Source organism: Nannospalax galili, unplaced genomic scaffold (genome assembly GCF_000622305.1).
Source record: "Nannospalax galili isolate Female #2095 unplaced genomic scaffold, S.galili_v1.0 scaffold231, whole genome shotgun sequence".
Classification (NCBI taxonomy): Eukaryota; Metazoa; Chordata; class Mammalia; order Rodentia; family Spalacidae; genus Nannospalax; species Nannospalax galili.
In genome coordinates, this window is record NW_008330120.1 from 354512 (window position 1) to 381348 (window position 26837).

Here is a 26837-nt window from a genome sequence, read left to right on the forward strand (position 1 = left end):
CCCTCTTGGCACGGGCTCTGAGGGTGCTGCTTCTGCGTTCTACCGGGGTGCTGGTTACCCAGGTAATGCATCTCCTCCAGCACTCTGCCCACACCTGTCTCCGCTCCATGGCACCCATGCCTTGGCACAGCTCAGGGGGAAGGACCTTCAGAGGGGGTCCCACTCCGGTCTCTAATCCCTGGGACGGTAACTGTCCTTATTTTCTAAGTGTGCTGCGTTGTAAATGCTTCTTTGATGGTTGGTGTCCTTTGAAAGACACAGCAATCGCTGTTTTCAACCCTTTCAAGCTCCCAATTGCCCAACTCCTGGCGGATACAGATCGCAGAGCCCCATCAGCACAGCTGTGTCCTTCATTCTCGCTCATCTCCTGGCCAATTGTAGCCAGAGTCTGCGTCCCTCTCTGAGCATGGCTGCTACAGGTGGCCTCTGATGCTCCTACCTCCCAAACATCCCCTGCCGTTTCCTGTTGCGGTCCAGTCCAGAGCACAGGCAGCTTTTTGCAAGACAACAGAAGACAACAGAGGGTTAGTTTTAGGAAACGCTGTTTCTGGCTGGCTGGGGTCACCGGCTCCCTCGCCCACAGAATTTGAGTCCCCAGCACCCAAACATCCATCAAGCCGATGCCCCATGCTTAAGCTTGGTTTCCTGCTGCTCACTTCTGTGTGCTCTGTATTTGTGGTAGCTAAGATTCTCTCTGCCCATAAGGACTCTACACAAAGGCAGTGGCTTAAATGAGTATTTTAATTCTCCCTTTTGAGTCTCAGTAAAGTGGGGCAGAGATGAAATGAGGGAAGAAGTGGGAGCCATCAGGGACCGCTCTCTGTCCCATCCTGTTGCCATGTGAAAGGAGGCCCAAGATGGCTGCCCCAGCTCTAACGCTCACGCCCTCATTCCCACCAGGGGGAAGAGATGACAGACACATCTCTCCCATGTAAGGGCCCTTCCTAGAGAGGGCCTTCCATTGACCAGAATGGAGTCACATGACTTTGGCAGGCGGATGAGAGAGGCCCTTTGTGTCCTGGATGGCTCCCGCACAGTGAGTTCCGGGTTCTTCCACTAGAAAGAAGAGACGGCGGTGTGTGGCGTCACTCGGACACTGAATCTTGGCTCCATCATCCTTGATGGAGAAATGTTTGAGGTCTGGGAGTTAGGACTCCAGAAGAGACCGTGGCAAGGCAAGTTTGTGGACAGCCCTCCAGGGAGCAGGTCCAGTCTCACGAACTTCCTCTCCCTGGCCAGCCGGCTGGGTCATCTTCGAAAGTGTTGCTGCCTGTCGGCCACAGGGACATAAACGAGCTCTCAATGGTTGGTATTTCCCTTCGAAGAAGAACGTTCTGTGAGGGTTTTTGCCTTTGTTGCAGTCGCTTGTTTTTCTGCCAGGACCCCAGCCTGCGGACCAGGCTGCCTTGAACCTGTGACCCTCCGACCTCCACCTCCCCAGTAAGTGCTGGGATCACAGGTGTGTGCCACCACCGGTCAGGAAAACAGAGGCCTAACAACCCAGGTCTTCTGTGTTCAGCAAATCATAAAAGCAAGCACAGCATACACCTGAGCTGGGAAATTCCAGGCAACCAAGGTTGTTACCGAATGTAAGGAACAACAGTGATGGAGACCGCAGTTATTTTTGGAATGCCAAGTCATTTAGAAACTAATGTTCCTAATAAAAGCATATTTTCCCTGAAAATATTTACCATTTCTGTTCTAGTGCCTTCTTCAATACCATTAGCAAGAAGCAGTTTAATTCACGGTCGATAGAACTACCACTGGGGTCGAATGATTTTCACCAAAACCTTGAGGTGCTGGCATCTCTAATAGGAACCTTTACAAGTTTTTAAAATTCATTTTTTCTATTTTATGTGCATGAGTTCTTTCCCCACATTATGCAAGCACACCACAGGCATGCAGTGCCCACAGAGGCCAGAACAGGGTATTGAATCTTCCAGAACTACAGCCAAAGAAAGTTGTAAGCCGCCATGTGGTGCTGGGAACTGAACCCGGGCCCTCTTCAAAAGCAGCAAGTGTTCTTAAGTGTGGAGCCCTCTCTCCAGCACTGATAGATGCCTCTTAATAATGTCAATAGAGCTGAGGATTTCAAGTTTGTTTTGTGGCTCTGGGATTGGACCTAGGCTAAACTAATGCTTCACCAGCAAGCCACAGCCTCAGTCCTGGCTGTCAGCAGAGGTGACTATGACTGGAATGACCCCGGCAGATACCAGCAGGGAAGGGGACAGTGTGTGCTATCTGAAATCTAGGGAAGAGGTTCCCATGTCACATGTCCGAGGCGTCCGTCAAGGAGGCAGCAGAGCTGTCCTTCACACGTGCTGCCAGAACATCAGGTCTGCAGCCTGGGAAAATGGTCTGGAGGATGGGGAAGAGCTGGCTTACAGATAGCTAAAAAGGTTGGCAAGATCAGAATTAACAAATGTCTAATTAAGTATCTACAAAGTGTCACGTTTTGTTCTTGTTAATTGCTGGATTCGGCTTCATGAATATTGCAATGTATGTTTTATTACTTTTTGAAATAAGGCGCTGGAAAGCATCTTACAGTGCAAGAATTCACAAATGTGTACGGCAACTGCCAACACGCCAGACGCAGCAGAACCCAGAATGGGCTCACCACAGCCAGAGGCACACTTACTTCAAGCCCCTCAGTGTGTCTGGCAACGTGTTTACCTCTGACGCAGGGTAAAGGCTGCATCACAGTGTGTTTGTTGTAAGCTGGGCTTCCAGAGAGAATGTGTTAGGGAAGAGGCCAAGGTGGGCATCCTAGGAAAGGCCCAGGAGTCCACTTTGCATGTTAGGCCTTGTGGACTAGGGAGGTATCTATTGTAGCTGTTAGAGACCAGAGCAGCCTCATGCCACAAGTATGGCCGAGTGCCAATAAAACTTTATTCATAAGAACAGACCGTGGGTAATCTAGCCATTTTCTTTCTCTTGGCTGAGATCTAGAAATTTCTGATGACCACCTACTGGCCCCAACTAACAACTCATACTTAAAATACTTTTTCTTTTTAAGGACTGGAGAGATGGTTCAGTGGTTAAGAGCACTGGATGCTCTTGCAGAGGCCCTGAGTTCAGTTCTCAGCACCCACATGGAAGCTAACAACCACCTGTAACTCTAGTTCCACGGGATCCGACGCCCTCTTATGGCTTCTATGGGCATTACATGCAGGGTGCACTTACATACATGCAGGCAAAACACTCATACACATTAAATAATTTTTTTTTTAAATTTTATTTATTATTATAGCGTGTGCATACATGATGTGTGTGCATGGGTGCACATGCCACAGTACACATGGTTTAGTCAGAAGACAACTTTGTGGAGTTTGTTCTTTCCTTCCACCTTACACGGGTTCTAGGGATTGAAGCCAAGACACCAGGCTTGTGCAGCAAGCACCTCTCCCTGCTGGGTCATCTCATCAGTCCTCAAAATTTTATTTGTCTAAACAATCTCTTTCATCCTAAATTACTCAGCAAATACCCCACTCTGTCCTCTGAGCAATGTCTCTAGTTCTCCTTTTACTATTGATTTTGAGACAGGGTCTTACTAGTTGCCCAGGCTGGCCTTGAACTTGCAATACTGCTGCCTCAGGCTTCTGAGAAGCTGGGATTATAGACTGGTGCCACCATGTCTAGCTCCTGGTAGCATTTTGGTCAGGCATGTTTGAATTTCTTGGATAAGAAGGGCACATGTCTCCATGTATAAATTTTTATTTTATTTATTATTTTTATTTTATATGTATGCATGTATTGCCTGCATGTAGGTAAGTGCACCCATGTCATGCAATGCCCGCGAAGGACAGAAAAGGATGTCGGATCCCCTGGGACTGGAGTTACGGACAGTTGTTAGCTGCCATGTGGGTGCTGGGATTTGAACCCGGGTCTTCTGCAAGAACAGTCAATGTTCTTAACCACAGAGCCATCTCTCCAGCCCCCATGTATAAATTTTTTAAAGAACACATACACACACCCCAAAAAACAGTTGTTAAAGGTATGATCTTGCTTAAACAAAAATCTAATCAGAACTTAATCTTTCCAAGTTTTCTAAATTCTTTCAGTCTCATGATGCATGTAAGTTAAATTATGCCACTTCCTAGTTTCGCAAAGCATGTTCTGTTTAGTAATTTAAGCTTAATTATTTCTCTCAAGATAACAGTTTATCTAGCTAATCAAAAAGTAGAAAGGGACAGATATTTATCATTTTTAAATCACTAAAAATACTGATTATAAATGTTCTAGGAAACATTTCCCCAAATCGTTAGCTTTTTTTTTCGCTTAAACTGAAACAGGATGATAATTATGGAAATGTAAATAATGTTTTAAAAATCCACTTTGATTTTTCCCAGCACTATCTGTTGCCGCCACAGAGCTGGGGGATCCATGGGTTGAAGTTTCACTCACCATCAGAGTTCGTGCGCTAATGGAAGCAAAGAATACACAGCTCAGTTCACGTGTCTCTAGGAAACGGGGCAAGTCAAACGTATCCAAGCACAACCACCATCCTGCTGTGCTTCAAGATGGCTGGTCTGAGGACATCAGGCATTTCACTGGAACTAATAGTTGATCGTATCCAGGACCACGGCTTCGCTTCTTCTTTATGTTGCTGTGACATAAGACTAAAGCAACGGAAGGGGGAGGGTTTATTTCAGCTCACAGTTCAGACGTCGCTGTGGGTAAGTCAAGGCGGTAGGATCCTGAAGCAGCTGGTCATATGACATCACAGTCAGGAAGCAGAGGATGATGTGCTGCTAAGCTCCCTTTCTCCATTTACACAGTCCAGGATCCCAGCCAGGAAATGGCACCATCCACATGGATGGCCCTTCCCTCCCAGAGGCCCCATCGCCCAGGTGATTGATTCCCAGATGATTTCACATTGACAGCATTAACCAACAGAGAGAAGGAATTAAAGAGGGGGGGAGTCCCCCCTGAATAGTGACTGTTCCTCCAGATCACAGATCTCACTCATCACTGTTTGGAAGGAATTCTCAATGCGGAACACACACGAGTCTTCCGCCACCAGTGGAGTAGACTTTGAGCCCAGCAGTCCAGCAACTCAGGACAGCTCCTGCTCTGAGAAGGTCAGAGAGCTGAGGGTCTCGGCTCCTTCACACTCCCCCTCCGTGCTGTAGACATGAGGCAGTGAGTCATCTTCCAGGACGTCAACACACCGGAGCTTCTGGGGGAAAGCCAGGGAAAGAGACCGTCACTGACTGTCATATCGGGTTCCTCTAGGTTGGATTTGAGGAAGTCTGCATTACAGGTGGGAGATGGGCCCCAGACCTACAAACTCAGCCATGGAGACGCAGCCCCAGTTCCTAGGAAGGAGTTATTCTGATTGTGCTGCCACCCTACTTAGTATGAGAGCACCCTCACGAGCACTTTTCTCCCCCTCGGGCCCTCGCTCTCTTTTTAATTTTTTATTTATTACTATTTTATGGGTACGAGTGTTTTGCTGCACCACATGCATGCGATGCCCATGGAAGCCAAAAAAGGGTGTTGGATCCCCTGGACCTGGAGCTACAGACAGTTGTTAGCTCCCATGTGGGTACTGGGAACCCATCCCAGGTCCTCCACAAGAGCAGCGAGTGCTCTTAACCACTGAGCCATCTCTCCAATCCCTCATTCTTTGGGGTACACCTCCCATGTCCTGGCAATCCCCACCTGGGACTCACCTGGATCTGCAGTTGGGAATTTCACCCTGTTCTCTGCATATTTAGCATGTCCCTTGCCAGGGGACCCCTTCCCAAGCCACAAACACTTCCACCATGCTCACCCTTCAGCGTCTGCACTCACTGCGCCCCTTCAGCATTGTCCTCTAGTCTCCACTGTTCTCTGGTTTCCTAAGTGCATGCTCAAGCCACAGGCCCTAGCCAATGTGGGAGGTGATCTCGCTCTGACCTGGGGCACTTCCGCCCCTCATACAGAGTGGGAGCTGGGCAGTTCCTTAGAGACAGCCAGGCAGACTGACCCAACACCTGGAAGACCTCCTCCTTTCAGCCTTCAACCGGCTTTTCCTTCCCGAAGCCCCCTCCTCCAGAGTTCCCCAAGAGCAGTACACACACAACATCACAGAAGCTGATACATGACAGTTCAGGGGCAAGTGCAGCCCAACATCTGTCGTTGTAAATAAAGTTTTGTTGGAACACAGCCAACCTTTCACAATTCAGTGGCAGAGTGGAGAATTCAGACTTGACCCTCAAATCCTAAAGTATTTTCTGTCTAGCTCTTCACAGGAAGTTGGCTGACAGACTAAGGCTGACGGACTTAGTGAACATGTAACAGCTAACAGGAACACCATCCTCCTAACTTCACAAATAGCTCTGCTTAGCTGATAATAAAACAAAGTCAATGAAAATGTGTGCCGAGTACTGGGAGCAGTGAGGTGTGCCTGGGAGGGAGGGCCGTGCAAATCCCTGAGTGTGCAAGGCTCTAGTCTAAGAACATCTTAACAACATCTTCAGTAGTATAGCTATTTGCAGCCATCCTCCCCTGGTTCCTTCCTCTGCCCAGGGCCTCCACCACCGCCTCAGTCCCATCCTCCTCTCCAGTCCCTGTTGCAGGGAATGGCATAGAGTTAACTAAATCCATTCCTGTTCATGCTGGGAACCCAAAGACCCTCATTTCCTGACTTCCTGATGCAGACAGTGGGTGACCAAGACCCACAGGAGGCAACCATCAGGAACAGTCCCCTGGCCCCTGCTGTGACTGGGACTGTCTAATCTCTGTCTTTCCTGTCATCCAGCCACATGTCCCCAGGGTCCTCCTGGGTGCCTGAGTCATAGGGATGAAGGGTCCTGGGCTGGGCTCAGCATCCACTAGAAAGTTCCTGCTGACTGTACCCACTGTGATATGAAGCATTAATGTTCTGTTAATTCACTCTGACATGGGAGGGGGGGCGTGGCTCTGATTCTTCCCACACCCGGCCTCTCTCCAACCCCCTTGCTCTGGTCCACCCTCTGCAAAGGGACCTAATTGGGCACCCTTCCTCAAGTCCCTCAGACTGCATTCTCAGCCTCTAAAACCCCAAACATATGCAAAATCCACGTAAGGCCTTCCCACCTCACCAGACTTGTCTTTCTACTCTAAGTCTCCCTAGACCAGCCCATTCTTCATGCCCAGGGCCTCCAGCTGTGCTAAGTCTCCCAGCTCTCTCTCCTCCTGCCTCCTCCTCCAGGAAGGACTCCCTGCTGCCGACTTCCAGCTTAGGGTCCAAGGCCCAGTCACCCACTGTAGGCCCCACTGTAACCCTTCTTGTTTTTATTTTCTGGTCTGCATCCCTCATTAGATGTTGAATAGGTGGATGGGGGAGAGGTGGAGAGGTGGATAGAGGTGTAGATGGATGGACAGCAGAGAGATGACAGGACGGCAGAAAGAGGGAGGGAGGAAACAGGCAAGGGAAGATGGGGAGAGGCATGAATGAAAGGTGGATGGGTGGATGGATGGATGGATGGACGGTTGGGTGGGTGGACAGACGTGTGGATGGACAGACAGGTGGATGGACAGACGGGTGGGTGGGCAGATGGGTGGGTGGACAGACGGGTGGATGGATGGGCGGATGGGTGGGTGGACAGACGGGTGAATGGACAGATGGGTGGATGGACAGACGGGTGGGTAGACAGACGGGTGGATGGATAGGTGGACGGGTGGGTGGACAGATGGGTGGATGGACAGACGGGTGGGTAGACAGACGGGTGGATGGATAGGTGGACGGGTGGGTGGACAGATGGGTGGATGGACAGATGGGTGGGTGGACAGACGGGTGGGTGGACAGACGCGTGGATGGACAGACGGGTGGATGGATGGGCGGACGGGTGGGTGGACAGACGGGTGGATGGATGGGCGGATGGGTGGGTGGACAGACGGGTGGATGGACAGATGGGTGGATGGACAGACGGGTGGATGGACAGACGGGTGGGTGGACAGACGGGTGGCTGGAAGAAGACCTTCAACCAGTTTATGCACAGCGAGGACGGTGCCATCCAAACTGAACTACTTCAGTCAGCTATGGTGGGAACAGGTTCAGGGAACTTTCCAACCTGTCCTTAGCTAATAAGAGATTCCTGGCATCACATGTGTAAAGTGAAAGCAGTTGGAGTGCAGGGGTAGAGCACAGTGGGAAGATGGGGTAAGGCCTGGAACAAGGCAGCTGAGGGGCCCTGCGGACCCCAGGCACGTGCCTTCCTGATGGCACTATTCGGTTTCTGCATGCACAGCAGGCGGCAAGCTGCTCTCCAGCGCCCTCTGTCGCATAGAAAGAGTCCTGGTCTGTCCATGGAGCAGAACCAGCTTCCAGGCCTTGTGCCCACTATGCATAGGGACTGGTACCCACAGACCAGAGTGGGTTCCACATACCTGCCCACTGCATCTGTTATTTGAGGGCCGTGCTCACCACCATGTGGCCATCCGGCCCAGGACCAGGTGGCAGGGAGGAATGGAAGTTTTACCAACTGACACACAAGCATCCAAACCCGGCCCAGGCATTAGGAGTCCAGTCACGTCCCTTCAGCAAAGCTGAATAGATAATTCATGACAGACCTGGTGTGTGCAGAGCAAAACCGAATCAGCGGCAGGAGCTGTGCCTCAGGAACTCAACTTCAAACCCCCAAGGCCGGAGGCTGAGCAGCAGGGTTCTGTACCCTGATTCAGCAATTCCAGAGCCCCCTAAGATCAATAATTCATCACAAACCACCAACTAAGTTAGAAACTCGCAAGGGAAAGAACTGGGCTTCTCATCTGGATTTGTTTTTTTTTTTTTTTTTTTTAATCATTCTTACTATAGAACTTGGACCTTGAGCTGTGCTGTACAAAGGTACCTGCCGGCCTGGTAAGGAGATGGGGCTCCTCCACGGGGATGCAGCCTTCTCCTGCCCAGGTGCATGGGCACCTTAGTCCTGTTCATGTTGCCTACTGAGCTCCAGCTAGGTAAGTACACACATGAAAATGGGCAGACCAGACGTCATGGTCAACACATGCTATATGCTGTTGACCACATGGCCTCATTTGTGCACTGTCTCTAGCGTAAGGCGGAGCTGTCTGGACCATCCTTCATGTCTGGGAAGCATAGGCCTCCCTGATATTGATCACTGGCCAGATGGGCTGGTCTGGAGTCAGTGGCCTGTACCTAATCCCAGCACTGCTTCAAAGAGCTCCACCATGTGGATGTCAGTGGCCTATGTCCAGCTCTGGCTCTGCCATGTGGAAGAGTCAGTGCCCAGCCCCGGCTCTGCCATGTAGAGGGGTTAATACCCCGTGCCCAGCCCTGGCTCTGCCATGTAGAGGGGTTAATACCCTGTGCCCAGCCCTGGCTCTGCCATGTGGAAGGGTCAGTGCCCAGCCCCGGCTCTGCCATGTGGAGGGTCAGTGCCCAGCCCCGGCTCTGCCATGTGGAAGGGTCAGTGCCCAGCTCCGGCTCTGCCATGTGGAGGGTCAGTGCCTGTGCCCAGCCCCAGCTCTGCCCTCATAGCTTGGTCATGTGAAGCAGGTCCCCTGGGCCTTGGTTTTCAGGTCCATTTCCCTCCTGGAACTTTCGTGATGAGGTCATCCTTTATCATCTTCTCATTCAGTGATCGCTCCATTGGTGCTGAGCAGGGCTGAGGCTAGGATTGGACGCTGAAGGTTGTGCCTTCACCAACAGAACAACCCATGGATGAATTCACACCTGAATAGACTGTGAAGTGGTGGAACTGTGGAGGGGGGGGCCTGGTTGGAGAAGGTAGGTTGCTGGGGCTCTGTCTTTTAAGGGTCTGTCTTGCCCTGGCCTCTTCCTGTTACTCCACATGCTTCCTGGCAGCATGAGCTGGGTGACTTTGCTGTGCCACGTGCTCCCAGTCCACACTGACCACAGGCCTACCATACCACCAGAGCCAGCCAAGAACAGGCTGAAGCCTCTGAAACTGTGAGCCAAGACAAACCCTTCTCCCTTGGACGTTTCTGTCCAAGGCATTCTGTCACATGCATGAAAAGTTGGTGCACCATAAAGACATGGGCTTGCCTTCATGCTTCATGGAAGTTATAGTCTGCTCAGATAGAGACACAGAAACACCATGGCTCCTCCTAGCAATCTGCACCTGAGGAAACACCCTGCAGCCCAGCTCTAAACGCAAAGCCTCCCCACGGGAGACAGGTGCATCTCCCTTGTGGCGTCATCCACAAGCAGCATCCACACCGCAGGTCTCAGGCAGGAGCCTGAGGGGTCCAATCTATAGCAGCTGCAGAGTTGTGGCTCCTACCTGGGGACAGAGATGGGAACTGGAGGAGCAGACAGTGCAAGGCCCCGGGCCGTGGCTCTACACTAGACACAGCCTGGGCCCACTTCCTCAAGTCATGGCATCCTGTAGCCAGCCCTGTCTCTTGTCCACTGTGACAGCCAGAGATGGGGATGTCCAGGTGCATCATGAGGGTCACAGGACAGGGTCCCAGAGCCTCAGCTCACAGGCTCTGATGACACCCCAGGTCCACTCATGTAGGTCTGCACAGTTGAGGCCTGGTTGATGCAATTTAAGGAGAACCTCAAGTACCCAGTCCCTGGAGACCAACTGTTTGTGTTTGAAGCCCAAGCCTGCCAGTTTCCTAGCTGTGTCCTAGCTATGACCTGGGGCATAGCGCTCAGCTCTTTGCCTCTGCACTTCCCCATTTTATAACAGGATTGCAACAGCACCTCCCACAAAGCACTGAGGACAATTGAGAAGGAAGCACTAGGCACACAGGTACAGAGCCTGCTGGAAACCACCTACAGGGACAAATTCTTTCTGAGCCTATTACCTAGTAGGCTGAGCTCTAGCCTCCCCTGGGCTCAGAACCCACAGGGGCAGCGTCTCAGTGCATCCCTGCCCACATGGCAGAGCGTCACATGAGCTTGTGACCCACTGCACATTCACTGTGCCTGGTCCTTCCTATTCCTCCCAAGAACACTGGGTGGCTGTGTGGAGAGGCTTCCAGGGCTGGTGTGAGCTCAGAGCCTTGCCCAACAGCCCCCTTTGGCAATAAAACCATCTTCCACAATTTCACAGCAAAAGAGCCATCGTTTGGCTTAGGCTCGGTTCTGCAAGGAGGATTTCCATGATCATGCTGGCCAGGGAGTGACTGCATCTGTATCAGTTCTAAACTGATATGCTCAAGTCCAGCCCCTTTATGTGATACCCAGTGTTGGGCCCGGAGCCTGGAGTAACTGGGTTTAAATGAAGACATGAGATGGGGCCCTGTAATGGGACCAGTACCCTAGAAGACACACTGGAGACTTGATCTCAGAGACTTGGTCTAGCTCTATTCCTGTTATACATATCCACAGTGAGAAAGCGGTCATCTGGAAGCCAGGAGGACAGACCCAGAAGTGTGGGACAGTAAGTTCTGTGGTTTAAGCCACCCAGTCTATAACCTTGTTTCAGCAGCCTGAACTGACCCATACGGTGATTTAGAATGATGTGTCCTCAGTTCAAACTAGGAGTAGAGGGGAAGCAGAGGGGCAGCCAGTGCCCAAGACCTACCTGACTCCACATCTCAGCCGTCCTTTCTTCCATCAGTAGCAGGGCGTGTGTGGGCACCAGGGGATTCAGGTAGACCTGTAAAGTGAACCACTAGCTCTCCTGAGGAGCACTGGCCATGGCTCCCTGCATGAGTGTTCCCTGTCCTCAGCACAGACTCAACATGGAGGTAGAATCTGGCTGTGAGCAAGGGACTACATGCTGGGAGAGGAGAGGTCTTGCAATTAGCATTGCTAGATCTCCCACATGCTCCTAGGGAAGCGTACATCCATTCACCAAGGGCTCTCCCACAACCCCATTCCTCGGAGAGCCTCTTCTGTGGCTGAGCCCCCTCAACAGCCCTGCCCTTAATTCTTCCCCTCTTAGCCTTGCTCAGGGTCATCTCTGTGGTGGGCACATTGGCATTCACTGCCTTAATAGCACTGATTTCTAAGAGCTGTGCAAAGAGCAAGTGTACACTGTTAGGGAACAGATTGGGCATGCACCATGTGGCAGGGCCTCTTAGAAGCACACACCTTCCCCAGGAAATCACAACCGAGCCCTGTATGAAGGCCAGCCAGGCGCCAGGCCTGGCTGTCAGGCGACCCTCAGCTCATGTCATGCATGTGCAAGGCCAGCACATGGGAGCGACAGAAACCGTGAAGAAGGGAAAAGCTGGAGTCTCCCAGCTGGATCAGGGAGGCCTCTGAGGACAAGAGAGTGGAACTGTGCAGAGATGGGGGTGAGGGGCATTTCCAAGTGGAAGAGCAGTAAATGCCCTGAAGAAAGAGAGAGCTCCACTGTGTTCTCAAGGGGCTGAGGGAGGAACAGGGAGCAGAGGCCAGGAGATGGAAGACGTCACATGGCCGTGACGCCTCTCAGGGCTGTAGACTTATTCCAACAAGCTGCTGGGAAGCTGTGAAATCCAGGGCGGCAGGAGGGTCTGTCTCTGTAAAACACTGGTGGCGCTTTGTGGTTGGGTTGACTTGTGCCCAGTGATACTCATGGGATCCCAGGAGACACACATAAAAATGATAATGTCTAGGCCAAGTTTACACATTCACGAGACAGATACACACCTTTATACACACACAGATGTATGCACAGCACACAAGTCTATCTGTCTCAATGAATATAGACACACAGAGGCACTTGAGGATATCCAGAAGAGCCCACCACACTGCGACAGGGTGAACTAAACCATTCAGCAGGAAAGGAAAGGTACTGACTGCTACCAACGGTCCTGGGACCACTGCCTGCATTCAAGGACCAGGGGCTCTTGAGTAGATAGACAGCCATTGCTTACTGCCTGTTTTGGCCCCATGGGCCTTTCTAAGGAGGATCCTTCAGACACAGGCTCTATGGTTGTGGCAATCCCTCAGCGGTTAAAGCACTTGCTGTGTAAGGAAGAAGACTCTCAGAGTTCAGAACTCCAGAACCCATGTGAATGCCAGGTGGACACAGTGGCCTGCCTTTCCATCTTCGGAAAGCAGGACTGGGTACCCCCAGAGCAAGCTGGCCATCCGGACAAGTATGTCAGGGAGCTCTGGGCTTGACTGAAAGATGCCTCAAAAGACCAAGGCAGAAAGAAGTATAGTGAAGGATGATTCCCTATACCGGCCTGTGCCTCCAGAGGCATGTGCATACAGATTATACAAGCACTGTTTCTATTCACATACACACATAAGAAGAAGAAAAAGATAGAGCCTTTGCATGATACCTCCCATCAGCTTGTGTGTCAGTGTCAATCTAGGACCAGAGGATGAAGCCAGGGCAGACAGCAGCCTCACCTCTTCCCAAACAAGGCTCAGGTTGTTTTTGCCTTGAGCCAACTTAGCCTCCTAACACCATACTACACAAGACTGCTCTGTGGCCAGGAGAGCGCCTTCTCCCTCCCTGGGTCTCTCTTGCCTTGGTTACTAGCCTTGGTCCATGTCTCTGGTGACTGCTCAGCAGAACTTTAGCAAGAGAAATTCAATTTCATTTTAGTTGTTTACGAATTACTTTAATTATGATTTCTAAATGTTAATTTGTAATGCAACGGAAGATGGTTTCCATCATTTTGAGCCCCATCCGGGATGCTGCACCAATTGACCTTTATGAAACTTGGAAGGTTTTTTGTCCTGTGTCTGATGACTCAGAGAGAATTCTAATATGATGAGTTGAGCTATTCAAATATAATATTTGGATCGATTCCATGGAGATATCAAAATTTTCATGATTGTATCAAAAAGCAACTCCCATCCAGAGAGGCACTGGGTGTGAGGGGATACTTCTGATCCTCGTGCACAGCATCTAAGCTTCTGAGCTTACTGGTTTTCATTAGACTCATTTTAATTCATTTTGCTGGCTCATAGGCATGTGTCATGCCAATGCCTCATCAAACAGGTGCTGAAAAGCAATCACTCACCCGTTTTATATAGAATGGAGTTCTTTGTAGGATCTCAATTGAAAAGGATTCTGTTGCCAAAACAGTTCAGAGGAGGAATGTTGGACTGGGTGATCTTCATCCACCCCGCCTCCAGCAGCCCTGCATCTCAAAATGCCCACCAGCCTAAAGACCAGCACAGAAGCCCATCTGCCCAGACCCCAGTGTGCAGCAACTCAGCAGTCAAAGGGAATTTGCAAGGACTAGTGCCCAAATGCCTTCATGCTGCCAGAACAATGTGGTAGTGAATTTTTCTAATATTTGCACGTGTGTGTAGGTTGAGGCGTTGTGCATGTATGATTCTGGTGCATGCACATGTATGTGTGAATGCATGCTGAGTTTCCTTTCCTTGATCCTTTCTATCTTTAATTTACTTATTATTTGTGGTGAGAGAGAGAAAGGCAGAGAGAGAGAGAGAGCGATCTGTTTGTATGTACACACCCATGTCATGGAACATATGTGGAGGTCAGAGCGCCCCTTGCAGGAGTCAGTTGTGTCCTCCCAGGGTGGGTTCCCAGATTGAATTCAGGTCACCATGCTTAAGCAGCAAACACTTTTACCTGCTGAGCCTTCTCACCGCCCCCCTTTGTTTTGAAACCTTTCACTAAACCTGAAGCTCATCAATTTGACTAGGCTGGCTGGCCAGTGAGCTTCAGGGATCTGCCTGTCTCCACCCCATCCCCATCCCCATCCCCCACTAAGCTGCTCATGCACGCCTGGTATACACTTTACCAACTGAGCATCTCCCCAATCTAATCTGTGTTCCACATTCACACATCCCCTTAGAGCACTGGATGCTGACTATACTTTGAATCCCTCTTGTCTTCCAAACTGCCATTTTTATGACTTTGAAAAAGGCAGTGTTTATGGTATCTCACATGCTCATACTTACAGGAGTAGATGATCTGTTTCTCACTTCTCTTTGCTCAAAGAGAACACCACAGCCCTTAAATGTAAGAAAAATGAAGCTTACTTAGTTTCATATAGAGACACAGGTACACGCATGACTATACCAATGGGGGTTTAGTTCTGAGAGATGTGCACACATTCACAGCAGGAACCCACGCAAAGGGTTCCGTTGCTGTGTAGTGACAGGGTGTGACAACAGCAGAATCTGCCTGTTCAAACAACAGGCAGCTCTCTGGGAGATCGAGGCCAGGCTGATCTACATAGTGAGTTCCAGGCTAGCTAGGGCCACAGGGAGACCTGTCTCAAAATAAGTAAATAACACAAGATGTGGCAGTAGGTCAGCAGCTCAGCAAGGGCCCCAAGCACTGGCCCCCCACCATTGAGCACCATGCCTGTAAAGCTGGCCCTGCATGACTAGAGGGACAAGCCTTCGGTGCACGGACCTTTCACTGATTAGATTCACGGCATCAACTTTGGGCAGAAAACAGCACCTTTTGGTCAAACACAGCCCAAGCAACAATAAGAAATTGTAAGAATTGTGGGTTCAGTCTTACAAGTTTCCCCATACAACTTAGACACCTGACCATGGCTCTCTGGACTTTGAATACCTCTCAGTTGTACATCAAAAAGTCAACTCTTGTTAAAACAGTAGGGAGGTCCAAATGTGACCTGTACCCCAGACCTGTGCACAAACCACCTTTCTGGCTTTGACATGTGCTGTGGTCATGTGAGGGGAGGGTGCACAGCAATCTTCTCTGCTATTTCTGTACCTTCTTGTGGGTTTAAAATTATTTCAGAAAAATCATTTTACCAAGCAAAGCAGTAGTTCTAGAATTTGTAAGCAGGGTAAATACAGACACAAGGTACAATGGGAGCCAGGGCTCTGCTGGGCAGGAAGTGAGGAATACTAAGCATGCATCTGATCAGGATCAAAGAAAGTATTCTTATCCTTAGGGATGGCTCTGTTACCCTTAGGTGGACACAAGAAAACACATCTGTTTACGGATGTTCTCAACAGTATATTGTATAAGGACTAGCAAACAACTCTGTGTGGGGGTGTGCGTGTGTGTGTGTGTGTAGACACGTGTGTGTGTGCTTGTGGAGGTCAAAGGACAGCTCAGTTGTTATTCCTTAGGCACTGTTTACCTGGTTTTTGAGATAGGGTCTCTCACTGGCCTGGGGCTTACCGATTGGGCCAGGCAAGCTGGGCCAATGAGCCCCAGGGATCCACCTGTCTCTGCTTCCCCATTACTTGGATTGCAAACACACACTATGTTCAACTTTTAATGTGGATTCTGGAAAGCAAAGTTAGGTCTTTAAACTTGTGCAGCAGTTTACCAACTGAGCTATCTCTCCAATCCCATAAACAACTCTTAAAAAATAGCCACCAACAAAAATAACAGAAGTTAGATCGGAAAATGTTGGCGTATACTAAGCCTTCAGAGGAAGCCCCACCGCTCAGATTTTTATTGGCTATGTGTTCACTCTGAGTCATGGAACTTTCTAGAAGGATCCTTCCCTCTCAAGAGAACTAGCTGCCTGTCACTGGTGAGGTGATAGCAGTTTTCTGTAACTCATGGGAGTCCCCAGAGCAGACAGCACTTGGTCTAATGCACTTGCTGTCCATGGCAGCGTCTCACAGAGATCCTAGGAGGAAATTCTGGTTTACTCCAGGGTGAGCCTGTCTCCACAGCAGAGCCAACCAGCCTATGCAACTCTGCACACCTCTCCCTGCTCAGGTACTTAGAAGCCAGGACAGCAGGGTGGGAGGAGGGAGTGGGACAGGGAAGGCAGAGGCACACAGAGATGAGAGCCGTACTGGGGAGCGACCTTGGGCCCTAGAGCTGCTGCAGCTGACATAGCTCCCTCCGGTGTGAAAGAGCGCACAGGGCAGGTCTAGGAGGGACGCTGACAGGTGGAACAGCTTAGACACCTGACGGTGGGTGATGTTTGTGATTTTATTTAGATTCTTCAAAAATAAAGTAAAATCTCAAAGAAGATTGGGCTGAGGAAATAGCTCAGTTAGTAAAGTGCTAGCTGCACATGTGTGAGGCCCTGAGTTCAATCCCCAGCACCAATGTAAATAAAAAGGATGGGTGTGATGGCATGTGCCTATAATCCTAGCTCTGGGGAGGTGGAGACAGGAGGATTCCTGGGGCCTGCTGGCCAGCCTGCCTAGGTTAATTAGTAAGCTCCAGGTCCCGGTGAGAGAGCCTGTCTCAAAACACGAGGTGACAGCTCCTGAGGTTGGACCATACACTTACATGTGCATCCACACCCATGCAGGCACATACCACATATGCACACACAAAAATGAAAAAGAAAATTAATCTGGTAGTGGCCCTGACAGTGGGTTTGAGATATTTCCTGCTTTGAAGCAGAGCTTAAGGCATTGGGTTACCAATAATTACCAAGCAGCTCCTCAGCCTTGAGAAAGAGTGTGAACGGCGTCTGACTTAACTGTCACTACAAACGTGCTCACTGTCTGCAGGCACTGGGAAGGGAACCCAAAGGGTACTAAAGGACTGAAGCCAGAAGGCCTCAATTTTCTCTCCATAAATGTAGGGAGTACCGAAGCTCACAGTGTCAGCAGGAACTCAGTTTTGCAATGCCTCGGCCTCCAGAAATTTCCAGACTAAAGGAGAGAGAAACAGACACCAGCCCACAAAACGCAGTCATAGTTGTGAGGATAAGGCAGCCCTCCCCTAGGAGCAGGGCGAAGTGAGCAGGAGAACAGCAGCCTGGGCCCTGCCATTAAACTCAGGCAGTCCTGAATCAATGTTGTGCTTCCAAACTTCCCAAACTGGGGAGAGATAGTACTTACAGAAAGGAAGATCCTGCCAGTTTGGAAACAGTTTTAAATTACATCGACACGCATGGTGGGAAATCCTTCCTTCTCCAGCTCCTTGGCAATGGGCAGGCATTATTGCATGCGAGTGGGAGAGGCTGCTGGGGCCTTCCCTAACCCCAGCCCCTAGCAGGAGCGTCTCTCCTTTGAGAACCCAAGAAGCAAACGAACGAGCGTTACCTTCACATTGCATTGAGCACTGGCCACAGTTGTGTTGGAGGACAGAGCAGGCATCTGACTTTCCCCAGGCGGCCACATCTGTGCAACCCACAGAAAGAGATACAACAGAGGCTGGAGTTACAGTCCCAAAATCAGCAAACGAGGAACAGCATCCCCCAGCAGGTAACAGCAGTGCGGTACGCCTGGGTGACTTGTCTGGGGAGGGATGTTCTGTTTGTCATTTGTCATCACTGGTTCCCTAGTGTCCAGAGTTTCATGTCGCATGATAGCAAAAGACGCTTGCTCTGGGAGACCCCAGATCTCAAAGCTCATTCTCTCCTAGGTGCTGGCGACGCCCTTGGGGCTCCCTGTTGCATGATTTTACATTGTCTCAATCCTTCCTCATTCAGCAGACTTTGTCACTGAGGGACTCTGGTATTGATGAGTGTGGGAGTTCTGCTGCCTCAGGGCTGATCAGGTGCTCTACACACAAGGCAGGGGTCTGTGCAATCCCACAGATCACCTCAGTAGCAGATATGACAAGGAGGCTGGGTGCCATCTTGGATGGACCCTTCCCAAGAGGACAGAGTGCCCCTGGTGGTAGGGGCGGTACTGGCTGGCACGGTCACATGAGTGGATACACAGGTTAGATGAATGCACTGAGATGGGCGTCAGCTGCCAGGTCACTGCATACCAGTCAGTGCCCTACTCTCTGCTGGGGACTTAGATTAAATTGTCCAATAAACCAAGAAGGAGAGAGAATATTGACCCTACTTAACATGTGAGAGCCAAGGGTCCCCCAGACCAAGACCAAAAACAGATGTGTTCCAAGCCACGGGTGATGCAGGGGCAGGGAGCTCAGTGTCAGAGGAGAGCGGAGGCCCTTTCCTGGGAGAGGCTCCATCCCTCTTGATGAAAAATGCCAAGATCAAAATGAAAATGAAACCCAATGGCAAAAAGCTAAGTGTGCAGAAATGTGCAAAGACAGAAGCACATGGCAGACTCCATAACATAACTCATCAGAAGGGGAAATGCATCTGAGCAGGAATCCTAACAGGACAGGATCAGGAACTTGAGATTCCTCGACAGTGGTCAGGTGCCAATCTCCTCTCACTACTCTGCAGACAAAAGCAGAGCCCTTCCTGAGACGCAGCTACCTTGACAACGACCACGTCTCTTGTTCTTTTTTAGAGACTGAGTCTCATGTAGCTCAGGCTACCCTTGAACTTGCTATGTAGAGAAGAACGACCTTGAGTTTCTGAAACTTCTGACTCTACTTTGCGAGTGCTGGGATTATCGGTGTGCACCACCATGCCCAGTATCAGCAGTACTAGGATCAAGCAGGGTATCTTGAATGCTAGGTGAGCACTCTGCCAGCTGAGCTACACTCCCTGCCCCACCTCTTGCGTTCTTGCCCCTGGGCTCACAAATGGCTGCTGCAAGCATGGTCCACAAGCGGCCCTTCTTCCCCTGGCAGTAAGACAGAAGGCAAAGTGTGAGAGGATCCTAGGAAACTTGGCCACCCACCAGCTGCTTCTACCCCCAAACAGTTCTTAGACTATCTCTATTTATTTGAACATCAAAGTTAATTAGAACATGTCCCCCAAGGTGTCTCAGTTAATGCAGCAAGTCTTTTCCTTCCATGAGAAAATAGTGGATCAAGGTGTGCCATGGTGTGAATGCACCAAGTCTTCTGTGCTCATGGGCTTCAACAATTGATCCCCAGCTGCAACTCTGGGAGCTTGTGGCATCTATGCAGAGGGAGGCATGACAGGAGGCGGTGGGTGGATCACTGGGGGAGAGCTCTTGTGGACTATAGGAGTTATGGCCTGGCTCTAGCTCTTGCCTGAGCTCTCTCTCCAGAGAGAAGGTACTACAGGGGCTGGAGAGATGGCTCAGCAGTTAAGAGCACGGGCTGCTCTTACAGAGGACCTGGGTTCAGTTCCCAGCACCCACATGGTGGTTAACAACCATCCGTTACTCATGTTCCAGGGGATCTGACGCCCTCTTCTGACTGACCTCCACAGGCGTTGCATGACATGGGTGCACTTACATACATGCAGGCAATACACTTATATACATAAAATAAAAATGGAAGACACTACAGCAAGCTCCCACCACCATGGACTGACTTGTTCCAGCTGCCATGCTATGAAGGAATCTATCTCCTGAACAGAGAGAGAGAGAGAGAGAGAGAGAAATCCTCTCTGAAATTTTCCTGTCTACTAGGTATTTGGTCACAGCAATGAGAAAAATAGTTCGAGTGTGTGTTCACTGGTGTGTGTTCACTGGTGTGTGTTCACTGGTGTGTGTTCACTGGTGTGTGTTCACTGGTGTGTGTTCACTGGGTATCAAAGGCAGCACTTCCTGTTGACATTCTTGTTACTTTTGTTTCTTTAGTTCTAGGTGAGGACCAACAGGAAAGCTCACAACACTGTCCACCGTCCTCTCTCCTGTCCCTCTGGCCCGGCCCAAGGGAGCCACAAGGACCATGAGCAAAGGTTCCATTTCAGCAGCAGCAGGTGGGAAAATCCAGCCATCACTGGTCGTTACTGCACACAGGTCAAGCTGTGTCAGGCACTTTTGTAGGTACTATCCTCTGATCCTCCACCTGTGGGACTGACGTCATCACAGTTCACAGATGAGGGTGTGGGAAGAATTTCTCACTCCCCTGTATGAAGCTAGTTAGATGCAAAGACTGAAATAGAAGTGGGTCTTGTCCCTGCATGGAAAGCCAGCCCTTCTCCATATCTCTGCTGCAGGGAGTGAAGCAGGGAACGGTTCAGTCACAGGACCCTGGCGTGGAGGAGAATCCAGCTCACACTCATTCACCAGGAAGCACATGTGTCCACCCAGAGACCTTCCACCTGGCAGAAAGTATTTTCACCTAAGCTTTGCTTCTCAACCCAGCACTCTGGACTGGGCCAGATCATATCCTGTGCTGCAGGACGTTTGGAGCAGCTCTGGCCTCAGCCCTCTAGAGGGCCTATAGCATCCTCTAACTGTGAAAATCAAAAGTGTCTGCAGGCCTTGCCTGGTGTCCCCTCACGGGCAACACTGACCGTGGGTAAGAACCACTGATCTAAAACGTGAATGCTTTTGGTTGGGTGTGCAATTTTTGCAAACGTGCTTTCCTATTTACCACTGAAACATGAATTAAGAATGAAAATCACGAGAGGGGGTGCAACGGGTGTGTGCGCTGTTGGCATGGCTGCCGCTGCCATGCAACGCAGTGCTCCACACTTGCTACCTGGGCTGAGACGGCTTTGCTTTCATCGTTGAACATGATCAGGGTCTGGTGGCCACTGTCAGTGGGGATGGAGCCTCTGAGCCTCTTGGATCCCAACACAAAGTAGCATCGCAGTAAGAAAAGTAGGGCAGCTGCAAAAAAATTGAGAGGGTCATAGACGAGAGGGATCTGCCCACATCGCAAGAGGACGGGCTTGTACTGGGGAATGTCTGGGGGCACTGACTTGACACAGTGGGCCTTAACACCCAGGACAGAGTATATGGGTTCCAGTGGGTGGGGGGCGCTATGGGAGGGGCTGGTGGGCATGGGGCTATAAAGATGGCTCAGATTGTTTGAGATATTCTGTATGAAATACAACAAAATTTAATAAAAACAAATTTTAAGAAATGGAGAGGGTGAACTGACTGAGGAGGGTCACCATGCAGAGGCTTCCGGGACCCAGTTTCTGGGCACCTTACTCAGCGACCAACTGACAGGGCCAGGTTTCAGTCGAATCATTTTTGGAACTTCAGGGTTTAAAAACGTGGGGCACACAAGGATGCTGGCTGTTCTGGTGAATCCATTGGTTAATGTCTGACCAGGAATACCCTGTTTGTCAGACTAACTAGTGTCCTTGTTAACCTTGACCAAGTCCCAGAGCCTAGACACCTGTATACCACTGTGCCCACAGTTATTTCAAACACACAGTCACCCTTGGGCCACGTTCCTCTGTGGGTTCCATTGCTTAAATCATTGCCTACCAACAGACACTGATTTTGCCAATCAATCAGCATGTCTGGCAACCTTTGACCTGAACAAACCCAGAGTTCCCCCCACTCCTGTCCCTGCAGACCCCTGACCTGTGGCCTGCAGAGGGACCGTGTTCCCAGGACCACCTCTGCAGCACTGACCTGCCAGAGCCGTGAACGCTGCACAGACAGGGGACAGGGCCTGCCAAGGGAGCCTCGTGTCTGAAAGCTCCTCGCACTCAGATCCACCTGGACAGGAGCAGATCCTCACATGGACCACCTGCTTCTGGGAGAGGCCCTGTCTGTCTCCGATGAAGAGAGGTACCAAGTAATTCCCAGGTGGGAGGTTTCTCAGCATTACAAGTTCAGCAGAGCGACCTGAAGGCAGAAAGTGGACTCAGTCACTCCACACGGGCTTCCTTGGACAGCCCCCGATGAAAGAGAGAGGGGCCCAGGCCCCCCATGAAAGAGAGCGGCCCAGGCCCCCCATGAAAGAGAGGCAGGAGAGAAAATTCAGAAAATCAAGGAGACGTGGGAAGGAAACGGGAAAGAAAAGAGGCCCTTCATCCCAAGGTCTGGCTAGCCTTTCCGGACACCTCTGATGAAGCCAAAACTGCCTACAGAGCTAATACCTGTTTCCCTAAAGCCACCTCACAGAAGGCGTTGAAGGCGGTAAACAAGCTGTGCTTACTTAGGGCCAAAATGATCGCTAACCTTGAGTTCTTAGAACTCTTCTCATTTCCAAATATAAACAATACCCCTCATACATTTACTTTACAATTTCCTTTACAAAAAATTCTTTACCCTTGAAACCTTACTGTAAATTATACTATTGGACAACGTAACTTAGAAAGTCATGGTCCTACCCACACCTAGCATAAAGACACCGAAGTCCGAGCCGCCCCTGAGAAGCTCATACCCACCCTCAGTGTGTCACACTCTCTTGAGTACCTCTTTCTCTTAACTTCTGCTTAAAATGCTAATTGTAATCTACTTTAATAAACTCCGCTTCACATAGGCTCATCTTGAAAGTCCTGAGAAGCTCATACCCACCCTCAGTGTGTCACACTCTCGAGTACCTCTTTCTCTTAACTTCTGCTTAAAATGCGAATTGTAATCTACTTTAATAAACTCCGCTTCACATAGGCTCATCTTGAAAGTCTTCTCTGTGGTGAAGCCAAGAGTCCTGGGTTCACCTGAGTGGAGGTTCCTAAGGGGGACGGGAACGCTTCAGGCTGCTGCTTGTGACAAGGGTGACAACATGGAGTTGTGCCTCCTTCCCTGCAGCCCCACCACCACTGCTGCCACAGCTGACAGAACCAGCCGACTGCAGCTCGGAGGTCAGAGGGCAGTTCCTAGATCAACTGCAAGTTCACATCCCACCAAAACTACAGTGGAGAGGACATGGTGGTAGCATCTGTCCTCCAGGCACAGCGTGACCATGGAGAAACAGCAGCTCTGGGGAACCCAGGAGATACCTCAGCCCTTAGTCACAGCCGTGGACTAAGTGGGACAGGGCAGCACTGTAAGATGTGGTGAGAGGGATGAGGGGTCACCTCACCCGAGGTTCCAGCCACCTCACATTCCTACCCCAGCTGCCTGTGGTCTTGGGGAGGGTTAGGGTGTGTAAGAGGCCAAAGTTTGACTGAGGGCAATGACTCTTCAGTGGTACAACTGCCCCCCAGGGTTCTTCCTGATGGGTAGCTGCCTTTGACCTGTCCATGCCCTGTAAGCAACCCCTGGTGTATCAAGCTGGACTTGGATAGGGTCCTTGGTCTGTCAGTCTCTCTGGAGTGAATAGATGTATCTTTATATCTGCCCAGGAAAAATCACATGGTGACAGTCTCTAGAAGGGCTCACAGAGCATTCCGCACACCATCACACCCATGGCCACTGGTCACTACAGGACTAAGACCCAGATAAAAATCAGGTAAGAGAAGAGCTGAGGGACAGAGTGTCCAGCCATCTTCTCCCACGCTGTCAGGAGTGACTGCTGCCATCCAGGGACGTTCATGCAGTCCTCACTCCCAAATTCATTTTGGGATTTGGTCAGTAGCCTGGCTGGCCTCCCACGACTGACCCCCAGTCTTTAGGCTTCCCAGGGGTCACTTGATACTGTGGGAGTCAAAGTCTCTACCCTGAATCACACCTTCTTTCCAGCCTTGCTTCCCTCCAGGCTAGCAAGCAAAGACATTTGCACTGGGACATCCCAAGGGCCCCAGGTCCCCTGTCCACAAAGGCCTCCAGGCCACAGCCCAGATCCCACCTGGGGCAAGGTAGAATCTTGGCTTCCTGCTCTGGGTTGGGGACTGTAAACAGGACACTTCCCCTAACACCTGCCTTCTGCAGACCAAGCACAATGGAGAGGCCACAGGAGAGTCTCGTGGCTTTGAGTGGCTTGGCTTCTGTTTTACTCTCACCGTAGCGTCCCCATCTTCCTTCAGGGATTGCCTGCTGCCTGGACTCTTGGCCCATGTGGTTCACGAGATGCCAAGTCCTGATCCCAACCAGACAGATGATGGACTCAGCCCAGTCAATAGGCATCTGCACTCCTGACTCCTGCTACAGTGCTCGGTCCCAGGGTAGGCTCGGACGAGCCACTTCACATCTGCCCTTCTGACTCTCACCACTGTGACTGGTGGGACCAGCGAGTGGAGCTGACCAGTGTTCTCTGCCCTTTCACTGACAGCACCTTCCTGCCAGGTTCAGGGATGAGCCTCAAGGGTAACCAGCAGCCACCCTGGTACTCCAAAGAGAGCCCACCTGAGAGAAAAGGGACCCAGAGAGACACAGTCCTGGGCAGCAGCTTCTGAGGACCACCTAGACCGGTTCTGCCAGAATCAAGCTTGCCTGAATCAGAGGCACAGTTCACACCTTGTTTCTTTGTCTGGTTTCTCATTCTCAGCCCTTCAAACACTCATATACAAACGACACACACACCCTTACCCTCCTTTGTCTTCAGTGTCCACGTGCCTTCCACATCTCCCCGTGCAGTGTCCAAATCAAAGGTGAAGGGGTCAGAGTAGGGGTCCAGGTCAGCATCCTCGGCCTCTATGAGCAGGGATTTGTTCCCCACAGACTCACAGACCTCCACATAGCGAGAACGGGACAGGAGTACTGGTGCATTATCGTTGATGTCAGACAGGAAGAGCAACAGGGTCCCTGTCCCTGTCAGAGGCGGGAGGCCTTAGAGTGGGAGGGAGTCACAGTAAAATGAAGGTTAAAACTTAAAGCAAAAGAACGAAAATGAACTCATAAAAAAACAGCAGTATAGGCCGGGCGTGGTGGCATACACCTTTAATCCCAGCACTTGGGAGGCAGAGGCAGGCAGATCTTTGTGAGTTCGAGGCCAGCCTGGTCTACATAGTGAGTTCCAGGACAGCTGGGGCTACAGGGAGACCCTGTCTCAAAACAGACACACACACACACACACACACACACACACACACACACACACACACAAATAGATACCCAGCAGTATCTTTACCAGAAGAAACAGCCTTCCTTTTCTGGACTTTGATGCTCAGTGCAGACAAAGGTAGGCCTCGACTTCTGCCTGCCTGTAACAACCTGTGCTCACCCTGTGCGCGATATGGCCTGAAAAGCATTCGCCACGGCCTCCTCTCTGCCTACCACTGAATTTCACATGCAAAATTAGTGAGTTAACAGAGACACAGGGGGTTGGACCTGAGACTGATTTTCCAAAAACAGATAGACATGTCTCTGCCCTACAAATGCTTTGGAGCCATAAGAGAAAGACTTTCCCAAGAGCGGGGAACATTTGAAATGGGGGATGATTTCTCTGTGTGACAGACGGTTCCCAACCCCATTTTCCCCAGCCTGGATTTGGATAAAGCTCTCTCTTCCACCAGTTTCTCTCTGTTCGTTTACAGAGAGGGAGAAGGCGGTAAGGCCCGTCAGGTCTGGTAACACTGCGAGGCGTTGTTCGCCACTGGAAGAGCACACAGATCCTGTACGTGAGTGTGCTCAGTCTGCAGAGGATGGCTACAGACTGAAATATCAGGGCCATTTCGTTTTCAAAGCCGTAAACTTTGCAGACCTGCAGTCAGTCTGTTTTGTTGCTTGTGTGAAAAGTCAGACCATCTGGGAAAGTTAACAAAACATTTGCCCTCTCAACCATCTGTAAATGAGGTAGAATGTGGAATCATGCCAGATGTTAGGGGTGTTGGGAGGGAACTGGGGTGACTATGAAAGGACAGGATACAGGACCCCCCCAGGGGAAGGGCAAGGCTCAGTTCTAAACTGAAACCCTGTAGGGATCCGGCTTAACATGGTGAACTACAGTCTACAAGGTGCTATCCTGGGGGCAGCTGGGGAGAGCGTGCTGGCAAGTGCTGCATTATCTCTTAAAGCTGCGTGCAAATCAGCTGGGTGGCTAGTCAGGAACAAACAGGCTTGGCGGTCACTGAGGATGGACCTTGCCTCATTCTTAAACAGCAGCTGTAAAACCAGGAACCGAAACCACAGTGCTTTGATTACTGGCCAAAAGAATGGGACCTGGGTCAAATCTCTGGCCCCGAATGGAGAAATGACGGTCTGGACTGTCAAGAGGGCCTCAGAGCGCTGTGGAGCAGGAGGCTTTTTGGTAAAGATCAAAGAGACACTATCGTCCTCACACTTAAGAATGAATCCAAATGTGTCCGTGAATTCCCGTGGGAAAGGTGTCTGCTGGAGAGACTTCAGGAAGTGCATAAAGCCTTCCTAAAAATGCAAGTTGGGAATGTTAGAGTTCCCCAAACCCCCATAAAAATAAATAAATGAAAGAAAAGAAAAAAGTGATGTGGAGATATAGGAGGTGTTGGAGGGGAGGGAGTGGGCATGGGTTTGATCAAAACACCTTATATGCGTGTGTGAAATTCTCAATAAAGGTTTTGTGTAAAACCAACCATGCAGGTTGGAGCAGTGCCTCTCTGGCCACCACCCACCACCCACTGTCGTCTGCTGAGGGTGCCGAGGGTGCCCCCCTTACTCTGTGGGAAGCTCATCTGTCTTTACACTCTATTCCCATGTATTGGCTCTGAAATTTTTGATG

General features: G+C 50.5%; 1 protein-coding gene across 1 annotated transcript in view; it reads right to left on the minus strand.

Annotated features, from left to right (window-relative positions):
• Positions 1 to 2268: 2268 nt before the first annotated feature.
• Positions 2269 to 26837, minus strand: part of Cdh26 (cadherin 26) — a 66952-nt gene continuing 42383 nt past the window's right edge. Inside the window, 7 exon segments of the mRNA XM_008842657.1 lie at positions 2269 to 2391; positions 4973 to 5179; positions 11487 to 11561; positions 14783 to 14836; positions 21057 to 21187; positions 21947 to 22162; positions 24725 to 24970. Of these exon segments, the coding sequence (XP_008840879.1) occupies positions 2269 to 2391; positions 4973 to 5179; positions 11487 to 11561; positions 14783 to 14836; positions 21057 to 21187; positions 21947 to 22162; positions 24725 to 24970 (1052 nt within the window).